Raw genomic sequence first — 19,854 nt, 5'->3', positions numbered from 1 at the left:
TCAGGTGCTCTCCTCTTTAATTTTGCTTTTTTTGTGCTCCTGACACCATCTCAGTTCTCGACGGAAAAGATGGGATATTGTTGGGAAGCGTCTGTGGGCTGGAGGTACTGAGTCGGACATGTTCAATAAGCTGGAGAGTATAGCCCATTCAAAGAACCCGGCCACTCCTGTTCTAGGCTGCAGGATCAGCAGAGCACTGGAGCCCAATGCGGTTAAAGATGAGGTGATTGACTAAAGCTGGCAACAGGAGTATAATATATATATATGATTTAATCTGAGTATTTAAAGGGATATGCATGTTTTGCCAATACAACAAACGACCAATGCATTACTCAAGAGGTCAGTCAGAGTGCTCTAAATGGCAAAATAAACTCTTCATTAATGTCTCCTTTCAGTTTATCACCAGCAGAGTGAACTGGGTGGTTCAGAGCTCTGCAGTGGACTACCTCCATCTGATGTTGGTGGTCATGAAGTGGCTCATTGAGGAGTATAACATTGATGGCCGCTTCTGCATCAGCATCCATGATGAGGTGCGGTACCTGGTCCGCAGTGAAGACTGTTACCGAGCAGCTCTGGCACTTCAAATCACAAACCTCCTTACAAGGTGTGCTCTTAGCTGACCGTATATTCTCACTGACAAACTGTGTGCTCTATAATGGATGGTTACTGTGTTTCTCTTCCTGCAGGAGTATGTTTGCTCATGCTTTAGGCATGCAGGACCTTCCCCAGTCTGTAGCCTTCTTCAGTGCAGTTGACATTGATCAGTGTTTGAGGAAGGAGGTCAACATGGACTGTGTGACTCCCTCTAACCCCACAGGTGTGGAACGAAAGTATGGTCTACCGCCTGGTGAGTTCTGCACACCATCACCAGCCTTCTTCCAACATTAAGAGTAGTATATTTATTATACAAATGTTTCTTATAAAAAGTGCACAGGAAAGACAGGACAGCTTGTCTCATTACAAAATCTAAATGTAACAAATTCAGACGCAAGAACATGCAATTTAGCTCTAGCACTTAAAGCTACAAAAATGCTCGTGTACAGACCAATTTGTTTTAAAACAACACCTTACAAAAGTTGGACTAAACATCTCTTTAAAATACAATAATGTATATGGAAAGTAATTAAATCCACCTCTTAGCATGACCACACAGTATTCAGTTAGTCTTCAAGAATTTTAAGAAAATCAACAGCACAGCTTGTTTATCACGAGAATTCCTGAAAGGAAGTAAATCAAATAAGTTTCAAATTTCTAAATAAGCCAAATTAGAAATGACTATTTTAATGTAATCAAGACAAAGACAGATATAAACTGTGGTTGGAAATGCAAGAAGGCTTTTTGATAAAGTGAACTTGAGGAACACAATCAGAATACTAAATAATGTGTGCAAACTTTCCACAGGTGAGGCCTTGGACATCTACCAAATCATCGACATCACTAAAGGCTCTCTAAACAAAGGGAGATAGCTCTTTGTGGACCAGACAGCTTTTATTCCAAACATACAACTGCCAGGACTCCATTCACCCGCTGCTGCAGTCTGGACGTGTGTGTAGCAGTGGTGCCCAGTATGACCTCACTGTTTCCTCTTCTTCTGTTTGGGTTCTTGTGTCTCGGTGGTGTCCTGTGACTCTGTGGTCTGAGAGCAATGGAAGAACAAAGACAAACAAACAAAGAGATCGTGTTGAAGGGAAAAATGATCTACTTTTAGCTCAGAGCATTCAAAGCATCAAGCTACATGCACATTTCAACCGTGGGAACAGTGTGGATATGGAGTCAGTTTTATGGACTCGTATAATAAAGTAAAAGTGGAGAGAAGAGGCTGTTGTGTATGTTGAACAGTATTGAAGCTCCTGTGGAGCTGAGCTAGCGCTTACCACCTGACTGTCATCCTGTTCCTGCAGGGCTGCATCCAGAGTAGCGGCATTGATGCGGAAATCTCTCGAAGTGCTCAGCTTCATATACTGCATCAAGTTTACCTGGAAAAACATGCAGCTAGATTTTACAGTGTCCAGAGGCCTGCAGAGTTTTAAAAAAAGTATATATTTTTTCAATATTTACACAAACCTTTGATTTCTTTGAGAGTGTGATGAGATACTTCTCATACTGCTCAATGCTGAAGATCAGGTTGGGGATAGCTTTAGTCTCACGCAAAAGTTTTGCCTTCCAAGAGGAAAAACATAACAGACTTGTTTATATTTCTTTGTATGCATATATTTCATTATTCTAAAAACAAAATTTGTATTGTTCAGTCCTCATTCATTAAATTTACAAGAGGCCTTACAGAAGCACCGGTGTTCACGTCATTCCTTCTCTTTTTCTTTTTGTCATCTGCACCTCCACCACTGATGTCTCCACTCTAAGAGGAATAAAAAGCATCTTGTGTCATTTCTGTAACAACAAAACATTAATGCAACGGAGCTGGACAAACTGAACCATGCTAATACCTGAGCATATGTGATAAAAGAATAGCACTGTGGTGTTAGGTGGGAGCCAGATAGTTTGACCTGCAAATATGAAAGAGTTAGTATGACGTTAGATCTATACAGGAAAATTTGAGCTAGGTGACAGTAGCTTGGACTCACCAGCTTCTCAAAGCGAGCTGGCAGCGACCCGTGCTGGCTGGCACACACCTGGATATACTAAAGTAAAATGAAGATAATGTAATGTTACACTCTGCAAGCTGCCCTGACATTTTCACTCAGAACATCAAGTTGACAAATACACACATATTTGACCAGCGTGGTGAGGATGGTATACGTGCGGGTCAGTTCTCTTAACAGTGTAACGGTGCAGGTGCCCAGCAGCAAGGCCGTCTGGACCAGCTCACTTAGCGCTGTTAAGAGAGTCCCAAGCTGCAGCGTCACTGCTTTCTCAACTGGGTCCTGCCGACCTGCAGTCTGTGTGGCTTCACCTACACATTTATGAAACACAGCATCAATTGCATTTTAGCCCCACTTGCTGACAAATGCATCTCTTCCTCCTCAGCATTAATCAAAGTGAGCATCAGTGTGAAAGGCTTCTTACCACAGCCCAATTTGTCAGAAGCTGTCTGACTTTTCTTCCTGGCAATAAGCCAGTCCACTTCATCAAGCACTCTGTCAACCTGAGACAGGACCAGCAGCTGGGACAAGACATTAACATGAAGAAGGTGGTGAGCAGGATAAGCAAAGGCATAACTCTCACAGCCAGTCAGTCAGAAAACCAACACTTACTGCTGCTGTTGAAGCAGTTTTCATGTTGACAATGGCAAAATTGGACTGCTTTTCCACCTCCACATCCTGAGACAGGAAAACAAAAGAAATCAGTTCACAAATGCACTTTAATGTGGGTGTATGAAGGTTACAGTCATCAGTGTACTGTGGGAAAGAAACTTGGATTTAAAATAGTCTTGTTTAACTTGTTTGATCATTAAATTCTTTCATATGAACTTGAGTGACATTTCATTCTTAATCCATAATGTCTGAAATGATGTTGGCCCAGCTTTGCAGCTATAACAGCTTCACCTCATCTGAGAAGGCTTTCAGAAGGTTTGGGAGTATGTTTATAAGAATTTTGAGCATTCTTCCAGAAGTGGATTTGTGAGGTCAGACACTGATGTTGAACAAGAAGGCCTGCTCGCCATCTCTGCTCCAATTCATTCAAAAGATGTTCTCTTGGGTTTAGGTCAGGACTCTGAAGGCCAGTCAGATTCTCACCAAACTGGCTCATCCATGCCTTTATGGACAGGTATGGAGTCATGCTGGAACAGAAAGGGGCCAGCCCCAAACTTTTCCCAAAAAGTTCGGAGGATGAAACTGTCTAAAATGTCTTGGCATGCACCATACCACCGCCAAACCCAGACTTGTCTGATGGATTGCCAGACGGAGAAGCCTGATTTGTCACTCCAGTGAACACGTCACCACTGCTCTAGATTCCAGTGGTGACGTGCTTTACACCACTACATATGATGCTTTGCATTGCACTTGGTGATGTAAGGCTTGGATGCAGCTGTTTGGTCACTGAAACCCATTCCATGAAGCTCTCTACAAATCTTCCAGAGCTTATCTGAAGTTTGGAGGTCCGTAGTGATCAATGTTGAGAAAGTTGCCGACCTCTGCGCACTATGTGCCTCATTATCCGCTGACGCTGCTCTATGATTTTACGTGGCCAACTACTTCCCAATCCCAGTCATTTTTTGATAAAACACCAGTAACAGTTCACAATTGAATATATGCTGGCAAGGAGATTTCACAGCTGGACTTGTTGCACGGGTGGCTCCTGAGAGCAACCCTTTCTCTCACAAATGTTTGTAGAAGCAGTCTGCATGTCTAGGTGCTGGATTTCATACAGCTGTGGGCGTGGAAGTGATTGGAACACCTGAATTCAATGATCTGGATGAGTGAATGAATACTTTTGGCAATATAGTCTGTCGATCAACTCTAGCTGTGTGTGCAGTTTTATATAATTAAATGAGTTGCAGTAATAACAGTATCAGTATAGTTTAATGCCAAATTGTGCTCTGAACACTGCAAAGAAAAATTGTTCGTACCTGATCAATATCTCCCAGTACGCTGTGGATGTCTTGGCAGAGCTCCAGCAGTAGGCCTACAGGACTCTTATAAAGAACATGAAGGTTGAAGAGGAGAGAGAGCAGCCCCTTACAGAAGGCAGAATCCTCTAAAGGGAGAGAAAACCCCCACACACATACACACACATCAGGAAATGGCACCTAATATGCACCTAATATAGACACAGAGGTTAAGTAAACTATAACTTACCAAAACTGGTCTCTTTGCAGATTTTCACAGTCCACGTGATCATCTGAACAAACTGTTAATTAGATAATAGTGAATTAGAACAGGAGTATGTTAATTTGTTCGGTGGAGTGCATTTAAAAATAAATTTACCTGCTGGGAGGAGGGCTTTAGCTGGCGCGAGAGTACGCTTAGGATGCTGATCAGAAGCTGAGCCTCTTTGCTGTTAAAGTCTTCCTCACCGCCACTTAACTGTGTGAACAGCGCCCTCTGTTGACAGGCAAAGAAAACTGGATTTTAGCAAACATGTCATACTTAATAAACACAGTTTTCTTGTATTATTTAGTGTTAAATCAGAAGCACCTGAAACTGTCGGATGTAAAAGTAGTTAATCTCTACAACATCGCCTTCGTCATCTTGCTCTGTGCCATTTTCTGCATCATTTCAAAGAAACACATAATGATTAATTCCTGTATATTTTTTGTTGCTACAAAATGTACTGCTTTTTCACTGCTTGTCCAACCCATGGTAGAGAGCAGCTGGGCCATCTTGTTTGGGTAGCGTTGTTGGCAGGTTGTGAAGATCCTGAGCAAACCCTCCAGACACAGATGAGACAAACTGGAGCGCTTCTCCTTCTTTCCCCCCTCCTCAACCACGCTGGGGATGTTCGTGTAACGCCACATCAGGACACTATAAAGAGACATAGACAGAGATCGTTTATTCTCATTTTTGGTCCTATAAGTATTATAATAAACAAATCGTGTGCTGTCATTTAGCCCAAGAGATTTCTACCTGGTCATGTCACAGAGGAAGCGGAAAGTCTTGTCTGCGTTCTGTCCATCTGGGCCGTCTGTGTGTCCCGTTTCATCCAGCTGCTGGATCTTCTGCACAACCACGCTCAGTATATAACGCACAAACTCTCCATTTGAACGAAGTACTGAGAGAGCCTCCTCTCTGCTCTGAGTGTTATCCCTGCAAAAGAAGATTTGATCTGATTTACCATTTCTAATTCTTATCCATGGAATTTGACTTTCCAAGTTTGCATAGTATTTCTAATTAGCATTTTAATGAATAGATTTAAACAATCAGAGTGCCTACAATTAGCTGCAAACTATAAATAACTGATTTTATTAAATTCCACAGATCTAGTAGTAGTCCATGTAAGCAACGCTAAAGAAACCATTTACCTGAAGAGCACAGTGATTGATGTTGATATGATGCCCATTGAGAATAAACTGCGGGGGGTCTTGTGTGAGGGCACCCGACCCTTTCCAGACTTCTCCTTCAGGATCTCAGACAGCTTGTGGTAACGGCTGAACAGCTCGATGATCTCCTCAAAGCACCTTTTACTGCAAGAAACGGGGGAAGATACAATGGTAAATTATAAAAAGAAATCCTCGCTGCATAATATGGCATATGTTTTGTATGATGCATAATTAAATTAGGATGATTAACTTTGTTAAACTTTTATTTTGGTAAAGATCCAAGTATTTTTGTGTTACTTCAATGAAATCAGCTATAGGGGGAGTGCTGGCTCTGTGTATCAGTCAGTAAACGTAGTGACCTGAACAGTTGCTGTGGGTTTATAAATTCAACTGTGTAACACAACAACACTTTCTCAAAATGCACAATTCAAAAACAGGTGCTTGTTACCTGTAGTTGGCTTTGATAAAGTTGTACTCCATGAGGACCTCATACACTCCCATCACCAGCACAGCATAGATATTATTCTTCACTCCAACACTGGATCCCATTGAAAACTCAGCCGACTTGTCCTGATCAGTATACACACATTATAAGACTTAGCAATATTGGAACAGACCAAGGTTCAGAGCCAACGTAAAAGCAAGGAAGAGCAGAATAATCTGAAATCTGCTAAGGACAAAGAAGCTGCTTGCTCTTGATCTCAAGACATACCAGTTCAAAGTCTTCTAGTTCGCACTTGATCATGCGTCTTGTCATACTCTCTAGAATAGCATGTAGGTCCGACCGGTATCCTTCCTCCTCTTCCTCATCACCATCACTGTCATCGCCATTGGGGTTGGCTGACTGGCGTGTGTTTTGCAGCCACATCAAGCAATGTACAGTACAGCTCAGCAGATGGGCCTGAAACATAACACTATTTATAGCTTGCATATCAGTCGAAATAAAACAACTTGCAAATATGGTACAGTGCACACAAGAGTACCAGAGGCTCCTGGAGGTAGACTTGGTCTCCGTGAGCAGTGATGCATGGTTCCAGTTTCACTGGGGGCAGGAGGTCTTGTTCAGGCTCGTAGTACCGCTTCAGCTAAGGACAAGCAAGCTTCTGATACATCATCAAGTCCATTATAACTAAGACAGCATGCAGTTAACTCATACATATACATACCTGTGACAAAAGGGTCTGCATGATGGAGCTTGCAAGTTGCGAGTTACGACGAAGAACATCAAAAAAACCCTTAAAAACCACAAGAATTTTCTTTTTCAGTATGAAAGTAACATTTTTACAGCTAAACCATATTTATACACATAAATAACGAAAGAGTAGAGGTTAACTCAGATTTGTTTTTCCCTTTAGGGATCACCACAGCAGATCATCTGTCTCCATCTTAGCATCCACCTCTTTCACACCGTCCCCCTTCATGTCCTCCTTCACTACATCTATGAACCTTCTCTGTAGTATTTCTCTTTTCTTATGCCTGCCAGCTTCATATTCAACACCCTTTGTAAAATGTATCCACTAACTATCCCAGGTTCACGTCTCTAGCCCTTTCTTCACACTGATAAACATAATAAGACATGACATTAAAAAAATGCTTCTGACCTCATAGAGCATGAGGCGCACATCAGCCTGCTGGCTGAGGCAGCGACGCAGACTGCTGAGGATCTCCAAGCAGAATGCTTCATTGGCAGCTGAGTTGTATCGCGAGTGAACATCCACTTGGATCTATGAATTGTAACAGAAAGACAAACCAAAAAATTAGACGGTTCCACACCTGCAGAGTGTTTCTAGCACACTTTCTAGAATCAAGTATGTAAAGTATACAGAGTTTTACTGCAACTGTACCTGACTGGAGGAGATTGCCTGGCTACACTGACTCGAGGCCAAGCTGCCCAACACTTTGAAGTTCTTCAGAAGCAACAAGAAGCCTGTAACTGCAGACTTCCGACCATCCAGTTGGCTAGTAGAGTCAAGTAAGGGGGTTGGTTAGTATAAGCCACCCTTCTTTAATTGCACTTTAAAGCTGTGTTAAGAATAAAGTAACACAAACCTGGAAAACATGGCCTTGCGAAGAACTAAAATTAAAGCATCTTTTAAGGACATGCTGACCTTGAGCAGGGGCTGAAGATTAAACAGAAACCAACGATTACACAATAGAAACCTCTAGAGCATTTATGTGTATCTGTTGGCCTGTTTAGGTACCTGGACAGCTTTGAGTAGACCTTGAACGGTGGCCAAAGGCAGGTATGACAAGTGGTCAAACGTCTCTGTCACCTTAGAGGATGACTCCAGAAGGATCATTGGGGCAGAGACCACAATATCAGAGAAAAGGTCTGAAGAAGAAAAAAAAACATTAAAACACAAGAATAAAAAAAACCCAAACAAAACAAAAACTGTCAAAACATAGTCTATAAAGTCAAAAAATGCTGCTGTGCATCTATAACTTAACCCTGCTGTCTAGAGGTTGTGTTACCTAAGAAATGACTGACAGGTGAGGCTGTCTTTGTGACTAGTCGATTTAAGACCTGCTCCAATATCTCTCCCCTGATAGGCTCATGCATCTGTTAAAGACATAAAATACACAATATTTGCATGACATTGAAAATCCTTTATTTACAATACTTCATAGCATAAAATTTTAACAAAAAATGTTACCTTAAAGCCCTGGAGTAGCACCTGTCCTCCTAGCTTACACGCTTGTTGAGTTGGTGTTCGGGCTACAGCTAGAGAGCCTTCTGTGGTCTTGCCAAATGGTCCAGGTTTGGGTCCAAATGCATCCATCAGGAAGAAGCCCAGCTGCACTAGCCCTTGGGTAACATGATCCCATCCGAACACACTATACGGATGGAAACGTAGACCTCATGTGAGAGGTTAAAATACAAATACTGTTTGTGTTGTACCATGTCATTTATTTTTGTTGAGGGTGTAGCGCGGTGTGGTCTGCGGTGCCGCTGCAGGGGAGGCGGATAAACTTGAGGGGCATCCGCAATCACACCTCGTCGGCATAAAGAGTCTGTACTGGGTCCTGTCAGTTGTTGTTGTTGGTATGTGTTGGGCTGTGAGCTGCGGAGCTGCAGCTGACTGTGTGTGTGTGTGTGTGTGTACAGCAACCGCGAGAAAAGTGGTGAATAAAGTATGCTGAACAGCATGTACATGTCACCGTGTGCTTGCTACAGTGCCTTTATCCGGGGAGCCTGAACAGCCCGGCCCTCCTCCACTCCCATGCCGTCGGGGAATGCTGGTGGGGGTCGCGGCGGTGTCAGCCAGGACCAGATCCAAGATTCTCAATCACCTGCACCCCACGCTCGATCCGGTCCTGGAGTTCTTCCTGTTGGCGGCGTGACACTGCCGCCTGCTCTCGCTGTGTGGCTGTCAGCTCTGGTCCTGGGTCTGCCGTGGCCCCCCTCCTGGGTTTTGGCAGGCTGTGAGCTCTGCAGCTCACAGCCTGACACATACCAACAACAACTGACAGCACCCAGAACAAACTCTTTATGCTGGAGAGAGGTGATTGCAGATGCCGCTCAGGTGCGTCCCCCTCCCCTGCATCGGCACCACAGACCACGAGCTGCCACAGAGGGGCATTACCTTATTTTGAAAGAAATCATGGAGAAAGAAACACATCAAGTTTTTCTGTTGAAGGTATCAAATAGAATACATAAATCAACATTTTGCTCTTCTTACCTGTTCTGGACTGTATCCAGTATCATCTGAGCCACACTGCAGTGCCCGGGTAGGAGGTCCTGTAGTAACTTTGACCCCTGTTGTAGCTGCTCGTCCTTGAAGCTCTTGATGATGGCCCCTTTCAAAAGTTCAAATACCTTCCAAAAAAATCATCATCATCAAAAATGAAATGATTAACACAAATGAATAGGAAAGATAACATGAATTAAGACTCTACTGAGTACGGGAAGTAGTGTGTAGTGTAGATTTCTAACCTGCTCTTCATAACGCTGGATACGTGCCACTGAGAGCAACAGGGCAACACTGAAAGGACACAAGTCTGCATACGATGTCTGCCAAAATGAAAATCAATATCTATGACACAGACTATCCGTACAAATATAACAAACAATTCTCAAACTATTAAAGCAACAAACAGATGAGCGATATTATACATAACCTTAAAGCCTTTAAGAAATTCCCTTGCAAGCTCATGGTCTAGTCTTATAGCAAAGACTATGTGGAGGATAGCAGTGCCCTCTACATGCCTTAGCTGGTCCTGTGGAATAGACTGAACCTCTAGATCCAGGCTGCTGAGAAGCGGATGTACAAGTTAAAAAAAACAAACAAACAAAAAAACAGACAGTCAGTAAATGGAAAGTTTACAGAAAGATGTATTGTGACTATAGTAAATCCCACTTGCAGTATATGAAACACTCACTCTCCATGTTTCTGCTCCTCTTCTTGGCGAGCGTCCTGCTCCTTAAAATAACCTACGATTCCGTCCAGGACTTGTTTCTTACAACCCTAACAGACAAAGAACAAGACCGGCATTTAGATGACTAACACAAACAGAAACATAATGTGTTGTTGAAGACACACTGTCACACACCTTTGCAGACAAAAGCAGCAGCTGGTAAACCAGCGGCGGGATCTCCTGCAGATCTAGTTTGTTGAACATCCTCAATACTTTCTCCACCACAAACTGCAACTCCTCTGATGACAAAGGCACATCCCTAAAATGAGGCAGACACAGTAAAACATTTTAAAAGGAACTAAAAAAATGTAAAATACACCAATATTGAAATAAATTCTATTATGATGGAAACAGAAATATGTTAAAGCATGCAATGAACTTAAAATAACAAAGTCCTACCTAAACATGGTTGTCAAGTGGATGACACACTGTGGATCCCATCTGCATGAAAAAGACCATGTAATGTAAATAAAAATATTTTTCAGTCATCTGCAAATCATTTCATCTCTACATCACAAACTGGTAATTGGACTAAAACAGAACATAAGACGTTGGCACTGAGGTACTTCATCATAATCCCTTTCATTACATGACCATGTAATTTCTAATAAATTAGGCATGAAGGCATCTAAATAATAAAATACTGCCAAAATACTACAATATATATTAGCATATCACTATATATATCAAATGCGACATGTCCTCACCTGCTCGAGCAGAGGCTGTTAATCAGCTGCTTCTTATACTCCTCACCACTGAGTTCCCCTAAAGTTATAATAAAAAATTGTGTTTTAGACCTTATAGATTGTGACATATGTGATATTAGGTTAGACAACAATGTTGATCACAAAGTACCTTTGCCATAAGACAAGGCTTCACATGCTGCAAGTGCAGTAAGAACTGTAGGAAACAGTTCCAGAGATTTCCCACTGCTCATTTTCCCCACTTTGATGGCATCAACAAAAAGAGACCCCAGTGTTGCAAGAGATGGCCCGGATAGTGTATGAGTCTGTGTATTAGATTAAAACAATCATTCTCATTCATATGAAAAAAAGAAAGTGTCACAATATATTTCTACTTATCTAATTCAAGTAGTTATAAATGATAGCATTGCAAGTCAGATCAGGACAAAAAAAACCTGTTACAAGCACAAAAATCAAGTAGACCCAAAAGCGTAGTTCCAAAACACACTTATTTGATTTAATCAACCAGTTACATGAAATCAACATATTTGGATATAGCGTACATCAAATCTATAATAACTTCTGTATAACATAAATACCTCCAGCATAAGCAACCCAATGATATCTGCTGCCACCTCAGTCTGAAGATCCCCAGACTCACACAGAGGGATGCAGTGCTGATACAGGAGAAGTCTACGATTTGCCCCAGCAGTGGAGCTGGGTGGAGAACCTAAACAACAAGCACAAACTATACATTTATTACATACCTTATCATCAAGCAGAAGTTATGCATATATGTTAAATGATTCTGACATGGTGTATGAGTGAATTATATTACCTTAGCTATCTTGCGATGTTTCACTTACAAGAATGAATGTGTACAAACCTTTAAATATGCCTTTTATTATGGTCCCAACCTTCTTGCCCTTCAGTGCACTATTGGTAATCGTGTTGGTGAGCTAAACATTGTGTGATAGATAGTAAGAGTATTTTATAGGTAAAACAGACATGACTTTGGAATTCCAAATGTGTCGCCCTTAGTTTGTAAAATAACTTACCTGGTCATCGGTCAGGGTTGAAAGGTATTTCTGTAGTTCGGGGATATTTTCTTCATCTGACAGTGAGACAATTTTATCCATTTCTGCTTTCATTGTCCACCCACAGATTGACACAAGTGGCTAGCAACTGTAGAATAAGCTAGAAATCTATCTCGTAAATCTCAGTAAGTTTATGAACGTTATTATTTTTATTTTACTTCTACTTATCGATTATCTAGTTGCATTTAATCCTGGGCATCCTGTTTAAATTAGTTGAAGGTAAATTACTCCGTAATATTATAACTTTATCGCTGTTGTGTTTCTAAAAAGTTTCAAGCGAACTTCCCGCCAGACGACACTTCCTGTTTTGCTTTGTGGTTGCCATGTTCAACTCAGACTCCCTCAATCACGTTATAATCCAGGTCACATTCCCCTGTACGGCAAAATGCGTATAATGTAAAAAAAAATAGTTTTCCAGTAACTTGGAATAATATGCTAGCATAACACAATTTCCATATAGTTTCATATCTGAACGGAAGGAGTAGTTTGATCAAACTTACATTTGGCGGAAAACAGTCATCACTTCAGCCGTGGCAACCACGTTTGCAACCACGAGGTTTATAAATGGGTTACTTGTCGGTAAATATTTGGACATACGCTTACTGTTTATGCATTCCAGTTAAATATCATGTGTCGTTGTTTTGGTTAATGTCTTACACGTAATGTTTGGTTTCTGGAAATAAATCTCGCTAGGATCTTTTAACTTCAAGTCAGGAATAACCAACGCGGCCTGTTTCTTAGTGTTTCTTGAAATAGTGACGCGATAATGATTCATACCAGATCGGGCCAGTGGCGCAATGGATAACGCGTCTGACTACGGATCAGAAGATTCTAGGTTCGACTCCTGGCTGGCTCGTGAAATCTTTTTCGGTTTTGTGAAATTAAACTTTTGCTCCCCTGTTTGCTAAATGTGTTGCTAGTTTAGTGGCTGCATTGAAGTAGCGAATGCCATTGATTCAAACATCTAAAACCATGTATAATTATACATGTATGAAAATTATAAGACCATGTATTGTCCACAAAGGTATTTTGCGTAAAAACTATATAATTGGGATACTTTAAAACCGGATAATATGTATAGATTATTATTTTGTATTGAACACCATATTTTCAACCTGTATCATTTTCTGAGGCGCGAGGAGCCCGATGTTAAAATGTCCACCTTTAGAGTTTAAACAAATATGTTTGGTTTTTTTTTTTTAAAGGTAACACAGTTGTTTTTATTGTATTAATGCCGAATTATTAATTGTGTCACTTTTGGCTACTCTAATAAGGTAGGTTCTCTGTAGCAGTCTTGATATATAATGAATAAATAAAAAACTGGGTCACATCCTGCAAGAAACACTATCTGTCTCTATGTGACAGATAAAAGGAGAAAGCCTCATATGATGAAGCACTCTTTCTGTCTCTTGGCTCTTTGCTCACATTTCTGAGAATCTGTGTGGTGTTGTGTCGAGTGGACCATGAAGTTCTATGCAAAGCAGACTTTCTCTTTTCTGATATCAGTTTTATTCCTCTGTGTTATTGCAGATCTTCAGGGTAAGTAGGAGAAAACCTTTTTTTAGGAAAATGACCGCTGTGACAACACTTAAATGATGTCAAATTTACGCCTTTGTATTTGTTTATCCTACATATAGTGCATGTTTGTCATTGTTTGTTTGTTTGTTTAAAAAAGATCTGTTTAAATCTAGCACTAGTAATAAATCATCACTCAGTGGTATTATGACAATAATATGCATAATACCGCAAATAAGAATGAGAACAATGTCTCTCTTTGAAAAAGATCCTAACAGCATTATTTATTTAAATCAAAAGATATCAAACAATCATCACTCAGTGGTTTTATGACAATGACAGTCATAATAAACTGACCATTAAATATCACATGTACTTAATGTTAATCAGATTGTAGCTATATTTTCTGTTTAGATATGTAGCTCAAAGAGGAATGAACAAAAAGTTGTGAGTTTTTTGTACCTATTCTCATTTTGAGGGGTTTAGGTGATATCTTTCCCATTATAGCCTATTTATTGTTTAGATAAAAGATAGCAAAGAATCAAGCAGGGTGTACCCATGGGAGAGGATGGAAGATAAACTCTTTTAGTAGGACACGGTACAAGTGTTGCAGAGATTATATACAACAAGGGACATTTACTGTAAAAAAAAAAAAAAAAAAAAGGCAGGGAAGTGGAATTTTTCCCCAGTAATAAATTATGTATTAAGTATGACACTTCAGATTAGATTTTTTAAACCAATTTAAGCCAAAAAAAAAAGGGTGCTGAAATTCTAATCAGAGTGTGTGTCTGTAATCTGAGCAGCACAGCACCCTGACGGGTGAAAGAGCACGTTTCCTATTGCATGCCATTCTGAACATGAATAAAGCTTTAAAGCAGCGGTTTGAGACTTTCCCTTAATACTGAATTTATTTAAATAACACAGGTCAACATGTCATAATCATCACAGGTATTTTTATTTGGGATTTGTAGTTCTTTTCATGCTGATTTCAAATTTGGGTTAAATTTTTTGTCCAGTTATTTCAGTACCTTGCTCAAATATTTCCGCACCGCAAAAATGAAGGTGCATCAGCACAAAGACTGACAGACTCAAGAATAGTTTCTTCTTAAAAGCCACACTCAAGGTCACCTGGTCCAGCCCTAACTATATGCTTTAGCAAAAAGGAAAGTTTTAAGCCTAATCTTAAAAGTAGAGATAGTGTCTGTCTCCTGAATCCAAACTGGAAGCTGGTTCCACAGAAGAGGGGCCTGAAAGCTTTCCCTCCCATTCTACCTTTGAATACTCTAGGAACAACAAGTAGGCCTGCAGTGCGAGAGCAAAGTGCTCTAATAGGGTGATATGGTACTACAAGGTCATTAAGATAAGATGGGGCCTGATTATTTAAGACCTTGTATGTGAGGAGCAGGATTTTGAATTCTGGATTTAACAGGAAGCCAATGAAGGGAAGCCAATACAGGAAAAATATGCTCTCTCTTTCTAGTCCCTGTCAGGACTCTTGCTGCAGCATTTTGGATTAGCTGAAGGCTTTTCAGGGAGTTTTTGGGACATCCTGATAATAATGAATTACAGTAGTCCAGCCTGGAAGTAATAAATGCATGAACTAGTTTTTTAGCGTCAGTGTCTAAATGAATATCAATTTTACTAAAAGTAGCTGTAGATAATATTACATCTGTGAGATGATTATTGTTAATTTTTTCTCTAATGATTAAAATTTTAATTGTGAAGAAGTTCATGAAGTCATTACTAGTTAATGATAAAGGGATCGTTGGCTCAATAGAGCTCTGACTTTTTGTCAGCCTGGCTACAGTGCTGAAGAGAAACCTGGGGTTGTTCTTATTTTCTTCAATCAGTGATGAATAGTAAGATGTTCTGGCTTTGTGGAGGGCTTTCTTATAAAGCAACAAACTATTTCTCCAGGATAAATGATGATCTTCTAAATTTGTGACACGCCATTTCCTCTCCAGTTTACGAGTCATCTGCTTTAGGCTACGTGTTTGAGAATTATACCACAGAGTCAAGTACTTCTGATTTGAGGCCTTAGTTTTCACAGGAGCTACAGTATCCAGAGTCGTACGTAGTGAGGAGGTAAAATTATTAACAAGATATGACTCGTGACTCCTTCTGTGACTGCTATAAGGCCACAGATACTCTAAGAATGTTCACACTTCAATGTTAGACTTTTTCTACGGTCTGTATATCATATCATCTTGTCATAAGTCTTTAATATTGGAGGCATTACAGCAACAGCTCGCTTTTCCTCATGTTGTGAGGAAAAGGCTCCGATCAAACTGAGGCATGATGGTGATCATGTATTAGGGTGGGGTCTGGTATAAAAGGTCATCTGCTTTAAAGACATAAATAAAAGTGTCTTATAAAAAGATGTTTCAGTCAAAAAAATGCATTTTGTTCTATCAGCACTGGAGATGAGCACATTTCAGGGAACTTTGGCCTGCTGGACCAGGTTGAAGCTCTCAAGTGGATCCAGCAGCACATTCACAACTTTGGAGGAGACCCAGGATTAGTTACTATATTTGGAGAGTCTGCTGGTGGAGTGAGCGTGTCTCTTCTGGTAAGAATCTACAGTTAGAGGAACTTTATATAAACCTTTTCACTCTAGAACAAAAATTAATATTTGATATGTTACTTGAATCACCAGCTCCTGTCACCACTGTCTGATGGGCTGTTTCATCGTGCCATTGCTGAGAGTGGCACAGCTGCTGTGGATACAGTTGTGGCAGATAATCCTCTACCAATGGCGCAGGTTAATTATCAATATTCTTCCTTTTTAGAGTGTGTTAAAAACATTTTTGTTGCAGAATAAGGTAACTCTGGCAATGGATTTGTTTTGACAAATATTTGACATTTCTATTTTATATCTGACCTCGGGCAGTTGCAAATGCATCTGGCTGCAGCCTTGAAAGCACAAAGAAGATCAGTGACTGCATGAGAAACCATGATATTGATACTATGGTGGGTTTTACACAGGTGAGGTAATGGGTGCAAACATGATAGAGAATGATTATTATGTCTTCTACAATGTTTATTTGAAGATTTCCATTTCTCCCTCAGCTCTGTTCATGCTATCACATCTTTCACTTTTGTACATTTTACTCTCTTAGGGATCCAAATTTGAGATTTCAAGTAAATGTTGATGGACATTTCCTGACTAAACCTGTGGATGAGCTGTTTCGTAAACATGAACTCCATGCTGTTCCATTCATGACTGGTGTCAATAATGATGAAGGTGGATGGATGCTTGCATCAGTAAGTGTTGTAGAAGCCTGTGAATAAAGAGCCCAGTGGTCACAAACAGAACTTATGCCAGCAATTGTGAAACTTTAATAGTGGCTTTGTATTTTTTTTAGTTTTTTGCTCCCCAAAACTGGACAGAAGGACTAGATCGGGAATTTCTTTTGAACATGGTTTCCTTCTTCTACCCCGACGTAAGGCAGACACCACTTGATGTTACAATATTACTGTCCCCGACCTGCTCGAGCTTCTTTGATTGATGTGTTGCTTATTTCTTTAAGCCTAAAGCAGCATTTATCAGCGATGTGATAGCTGATGAATATATTGGAAATGGTGACGACCGTGTGAAAAACAGAGATGGGTACACTGAGATGCTTGGAGATTTGTTTTTCACCATTCCAGCGATCAAAGCTGCTAATGCTCACAGAGGTAATTTAATTTGTTTAATAAAAGATTATACAAATCTGTTTAAAACCCAACACTTGATATTTACTGTTACATACATTCATTAACAAATATCACACACATTCGTCTAAGTATAGATGCAGGTGCTCCTGTATACCTGTATGAGTACCAACATCCTCCCAAATTCCTGCAGCAGAAAAGGCCGAGCTTTGTTGGGACTGACCATGCAGATGAAATGTTTACGGTTTTTGGACTTTGCTTCACAACTACCCATGTAAAATTAGCCAGTAAGAATTCTCTGTAAAAATCTCTGTCTCAACACAGTACTGCATTTGTTTTGTTTTCCCCGTGTTTGAAAAATATGTTTTGCAACATGATCGTTTTAGATCCGTGCCCTGAGAATGCGGAACAGTTGAGCAAAATCATGATGAGCTAATTGGGAACTTTGCTTGCACAGGGTAGGAATGTCCAACTATTGTACATTTCACACATTTAATAACTGAATAACAAATGTATATCTGTTCAGATCTCCTGATGGGAAAAACCTAGTCCACTGGCCAAAGTATGGAGCAGAAGAAAAGTACCTGGCGATTGGTTTAAAAAAGCAGGTAACTGCTCAGCACCTGAAGAAGGAGCGCTTTGTCTTCCTGACTCAGACCGTCCCAGAGAAGATCAAACAGCATGAGGAAAATGCAGAACGCAGCGATTTGTTGTCACAGCTCTTTTGTCTTTTTTATAGTTTTAAAAAATAATCCAGCCCGTTCTCATTCCCGAGGCGTTGCAGCATCAGACCAAGCCATGATTCAGTTTTTAGATACTGCAAAATATTAGTTAGTATGGACCAACAGTGTCTCTTTACTAATCCTTATACTAAAATAAAATTAATATTAAGTCATGCTTATATTGTGTGTGTTTTTTTTAAATGTCAGTCTTACTGGATATACAATCCTAAACACAGATATGTAAAATAATCCTTTGCAATGACAACAGTAGTTTGATGATGGGTACACCAATGCATTTTTTACATGTAACTGTGGAACTGAAATAAAATAGGAGTGAAAGGAGAAATCCTCCTTGTGGCTGATAGTTGAGTCCAGCTGTCTTGTATTACACTGATAGAAAGCAAAAGGCCTGCTTAAGATGAAATGAATTTAGTAAGTGGCCAAAACATGTTGAGATCCTTACTTACAAAAAAGTAAGGAAATTTGTGTTTGGTTTTGGTATCCAGAGGTGCAATAGTATCAGCATCAGCAAAGAATCTATTTCATTCAGTTTAGTTTTACTCAATACTTTTCAAATTATCCCCATCCCACCAGTTGGGCCCGCCCCAAAGAAACAATGGTTTATACTGACTGTGACAAAGAAAGTTAATTTATTTCACTGTATTGTGTAATACAGAATGTTGTGTAAACAGAAATTTATTAGGTTAGAATCAAAATGTAAATTATATAGATATTAGGGGTGCCACGATACTCGTATCGATATTGAACCGTTCGATACAGTGCTTTCGGTTCGGTACGCATATGTATCGAACAATACAACATTTGTAATTTATTTTATCAACTTTCCTTCTGACGATGCTGTCTGTGTTGAGCGCTCAGTGAATCTGCGTTCGACTACTCCGCCTAGGCTGCACTGTCGAGCGCAGATCCACTGAGCGTTCAACACAGACAGCAGAAGGAAGAGCGCAGGGCAAGCTAGCGAGACAGAAGTTAAGCTCTCCTTACAACATGGCAAATTGAACCTCCCCCACCCTCATTCAGATCTGGCGTTTGGAATTATTTTGGTTTTCATGTGACGTATGACCCTGAAGGTAAGCACCTCGTGGACTAAAGTAAAACAGTATGTTGGATGTGCCACGCAATGCTCAATTACATGGGTGGGAATTAGTGTGTTAGCACAGTTAGCTCGTTAACGTGTTGGCCGTCTAGCCCCACGCAGGGGTAGCTCGTTAACAGAGATTTGCCATGTTGTGGCGTTAACATCATTTCAACGAGATTAACGCTGACAGCACTAGTGGGAACACAATGAATATGACTGCACATTTACGCCGACATCATCCTAGTGCAAAGACAAGCGGAAGCAGACAAAAACAACAAGCATGTGTAACACACCCCAAGCAAGAGGGCGGCTGACAGATTATGTCTGGTTCTGAAAAAAACAGATAAATTATGAGATGGACGACAGGTAGTGTGTTTCCTCTCTCGCTTCTGCCAGATCTTTATTTAAACACATTCATGTGTTCACAACAGGTTGCAAAAACTTCTTAACATCTCTGTCTCACATTCCCAAAGCCCAAAATCAGAATAAACTAAAATAGTATAATAATAGTATAAACAAAAATCTAAACAGTCATCTCTGTTGTTTGTTACTAAGAGCTATAAATCACACTTTTTTTCACACATCGTTTGATAAAGTAAACATTCCAGTACTGTACCATATACTAATGGCGTATCTGTGTAGTGGAAATCTCCACATCAACATTGCAGAGCGATCAGAATTATTATAGGTTATTACACTAACTTTAGACAATAACAGTGACAACATATCA

At 40.2% G+C, this 19,854-nt stretch overlaps 2 protein-coding genes and 1 non-coding gene across 5 annotated transcripts; 2 read left to right on the top strand and 1 right to left on the bottom strand.

Annotated features, from left to right (window-relative positions):
- Window positions 1-1,469: 1,469 nt before the first annotated feature.
- fanci (FA complementation group I) lies at window positions 1,470-12,577 on the bottom strand. 3 transcript variants are annotated; one of them, XM_026176347.1, is made up of 37 exons: window positions 12,096-12,576; window positions 11,924-11,996; window positions 11,637-11,767; window positions 11,210-11,363; window positions 11,062-11,119; window positions 10,754-10,795; window positions 10,490-10,613; window positions 10,319-10,404; window positions 10,058-10,190; window positions 9,873-9,950; window positions 9,619-9,755; window positions 8,593-8,773; window positions 8,411-8,498; window positions 8,140-8,270; window positions 7,988-8,058; window positions 7,783-7,897; window positions 7,540-7,662; window positions 7,105-7,173; window positions 6,922-7,023; window positions 6,651-6,839; window positions 6,387-6,508; window positions 5,921-6,082; window positions 5,526-5,705; window positions 5,257-5,423; window positions 5,097-5,167; window positions 4,887-5,003; window positions 4,758-4,809; window positions 4,529-4,656; window positions 3,213-3,278; window positions 3,025-3,121; window positions 2,727-2,911; window positions 2,583-2,639; window positions 2,445-2,504; window positions 2,282-2,356; window positions 2,065-2,160; window positions 1,875-1,976; window positions 1,470-1,636 (listed from the first exon to the last, which is right to left on the bottom strand). In XM_026176347.1, the coding sequence occupies exons 1-37, from the start codon at window positions 12,186-12,188 to the stop codon at window positions 1,574-1,576; spliced, it is 3,978 nt and encodes a 1,325-aa protein (XP_026032132.1). In that variant the 5' UTR covers window positions 12,189-12,576; the 3' UTR covers window positions 1,470-1,573. The 3 variants fall into 3 exon arrangements, with proteins under 3 accessions (XP_026032132.1, XP_026032131.1, XP_026032130.1); XM_026176346.1 differs by having other exon boundaries at window positions 1,612-1,976; window positions 10,058-10,187; window positions 12,096-12,577; XM_026176345.1 differs by having other exon boundaries at window positions 1,612-1,976.
- Window positions 12,578-12,917: 340 nt separating this feature from the next.
- Window positions 12,918-12,990, top strand: trnar-acg (transfer RNA arginine (anticodon ACG)). The gene has a single exon. It is a non-coding gene; the product is annotated as a tRNA-Arg (tRNA).
- A 3,759-nt stretch (window positions 12,991-16,749) lies between these two features.
- On the top strand, window positions 16,750-18,070 carry LOC113024973 (liver carboxylesterase 2-like). The gene is made up of 4 exons (XM_026172272.1): window positions 16,750-16,913; window positions 17,015-17,092; window positions 17,180-17,392; window positions 17,816-18,070. The coding sequence occupies exons 1-4, from the start codon at window positions 16,869-16,871 to the stop codon at window positions 18,053-18,055; spliced, it is 576 nt and encodes a 191-aa protein (XP_026028057.1). The 5' UTR covers window positions 16,750-16,868; the 3' UTR covers window positions 18,056-18,070.
- The last annotated feature ends 1,784 nt before the right edge of the window (window positions 18,071-19,854 follow it).

The sequence above is a fragment of the Astatotilapia calliptera genome, chromosome 7 (genome assembly GCF_900246225.1).
Source record: "Astatotilapia calliptera chromosome 7, fAstCal1.2, whole genome shotgun sequence".
Classification (NCBI taxonomy): Eukaryota; Metazoa; Chordata; class Actinopteri; order Cichliformes; family Cichlidae; genus Astatotilapia; species Astatotilapia calliptera.
This window is presented reverse-complemented; position numbering and strand designations above follow the sequence as displayed.

What these genes read in the sequence shown, in the direction of transcription:
- fanci (XM_026176345.1), bottom strand. Translation starts at nt 12,188, where the DNA reads ATGAAAGCAGAAATGGATAAAATTGTCTCACTGTCAGATGAAGAAAAT. An exon ending in TCTACCTCCAGGAGCCTCTG is followed by an intron (nt 6,840 to 6,921) that starts GTACTCTTGTGT and finishes GTTATGTTTCAG; the next exon opens with GCCCATCTGCTGAGCTGTAC. An exon ending in TTCCTCTGTGACATGACCAG is followed by an intron (nt 5,424 to 5,525) that starts GTAGAAATCTCT and finishes GTCTCTTTATAG; the next exon opens with TGTCCTGATGTGGCGTTACA.
- LOC113024973 (XM_026172272.1), top strand. Translation starts at nt 16,869, where the DNA reads ATGACTGGTGTCAATAATGATGAAGGTGGATGGATGCTTGCATCA. An exon ending in TTTCCTTCTTCTACCCCGAC is followed by an intron (nt 17,093 to 17,179) that starts GTAAGGCAGACA and finishes TATTTCTTTAAG; the next exon opens with CCTAAAGCAGCATTTATCAG. An exon ending in CCCAACACTTGATATTTACT is followed by an intron (nt 17,393 to 17,815) that starts GTTACATACATT and finishes TGAATAACAAAT; the next exon opens with GTATATCTGTTCAGATCTCC.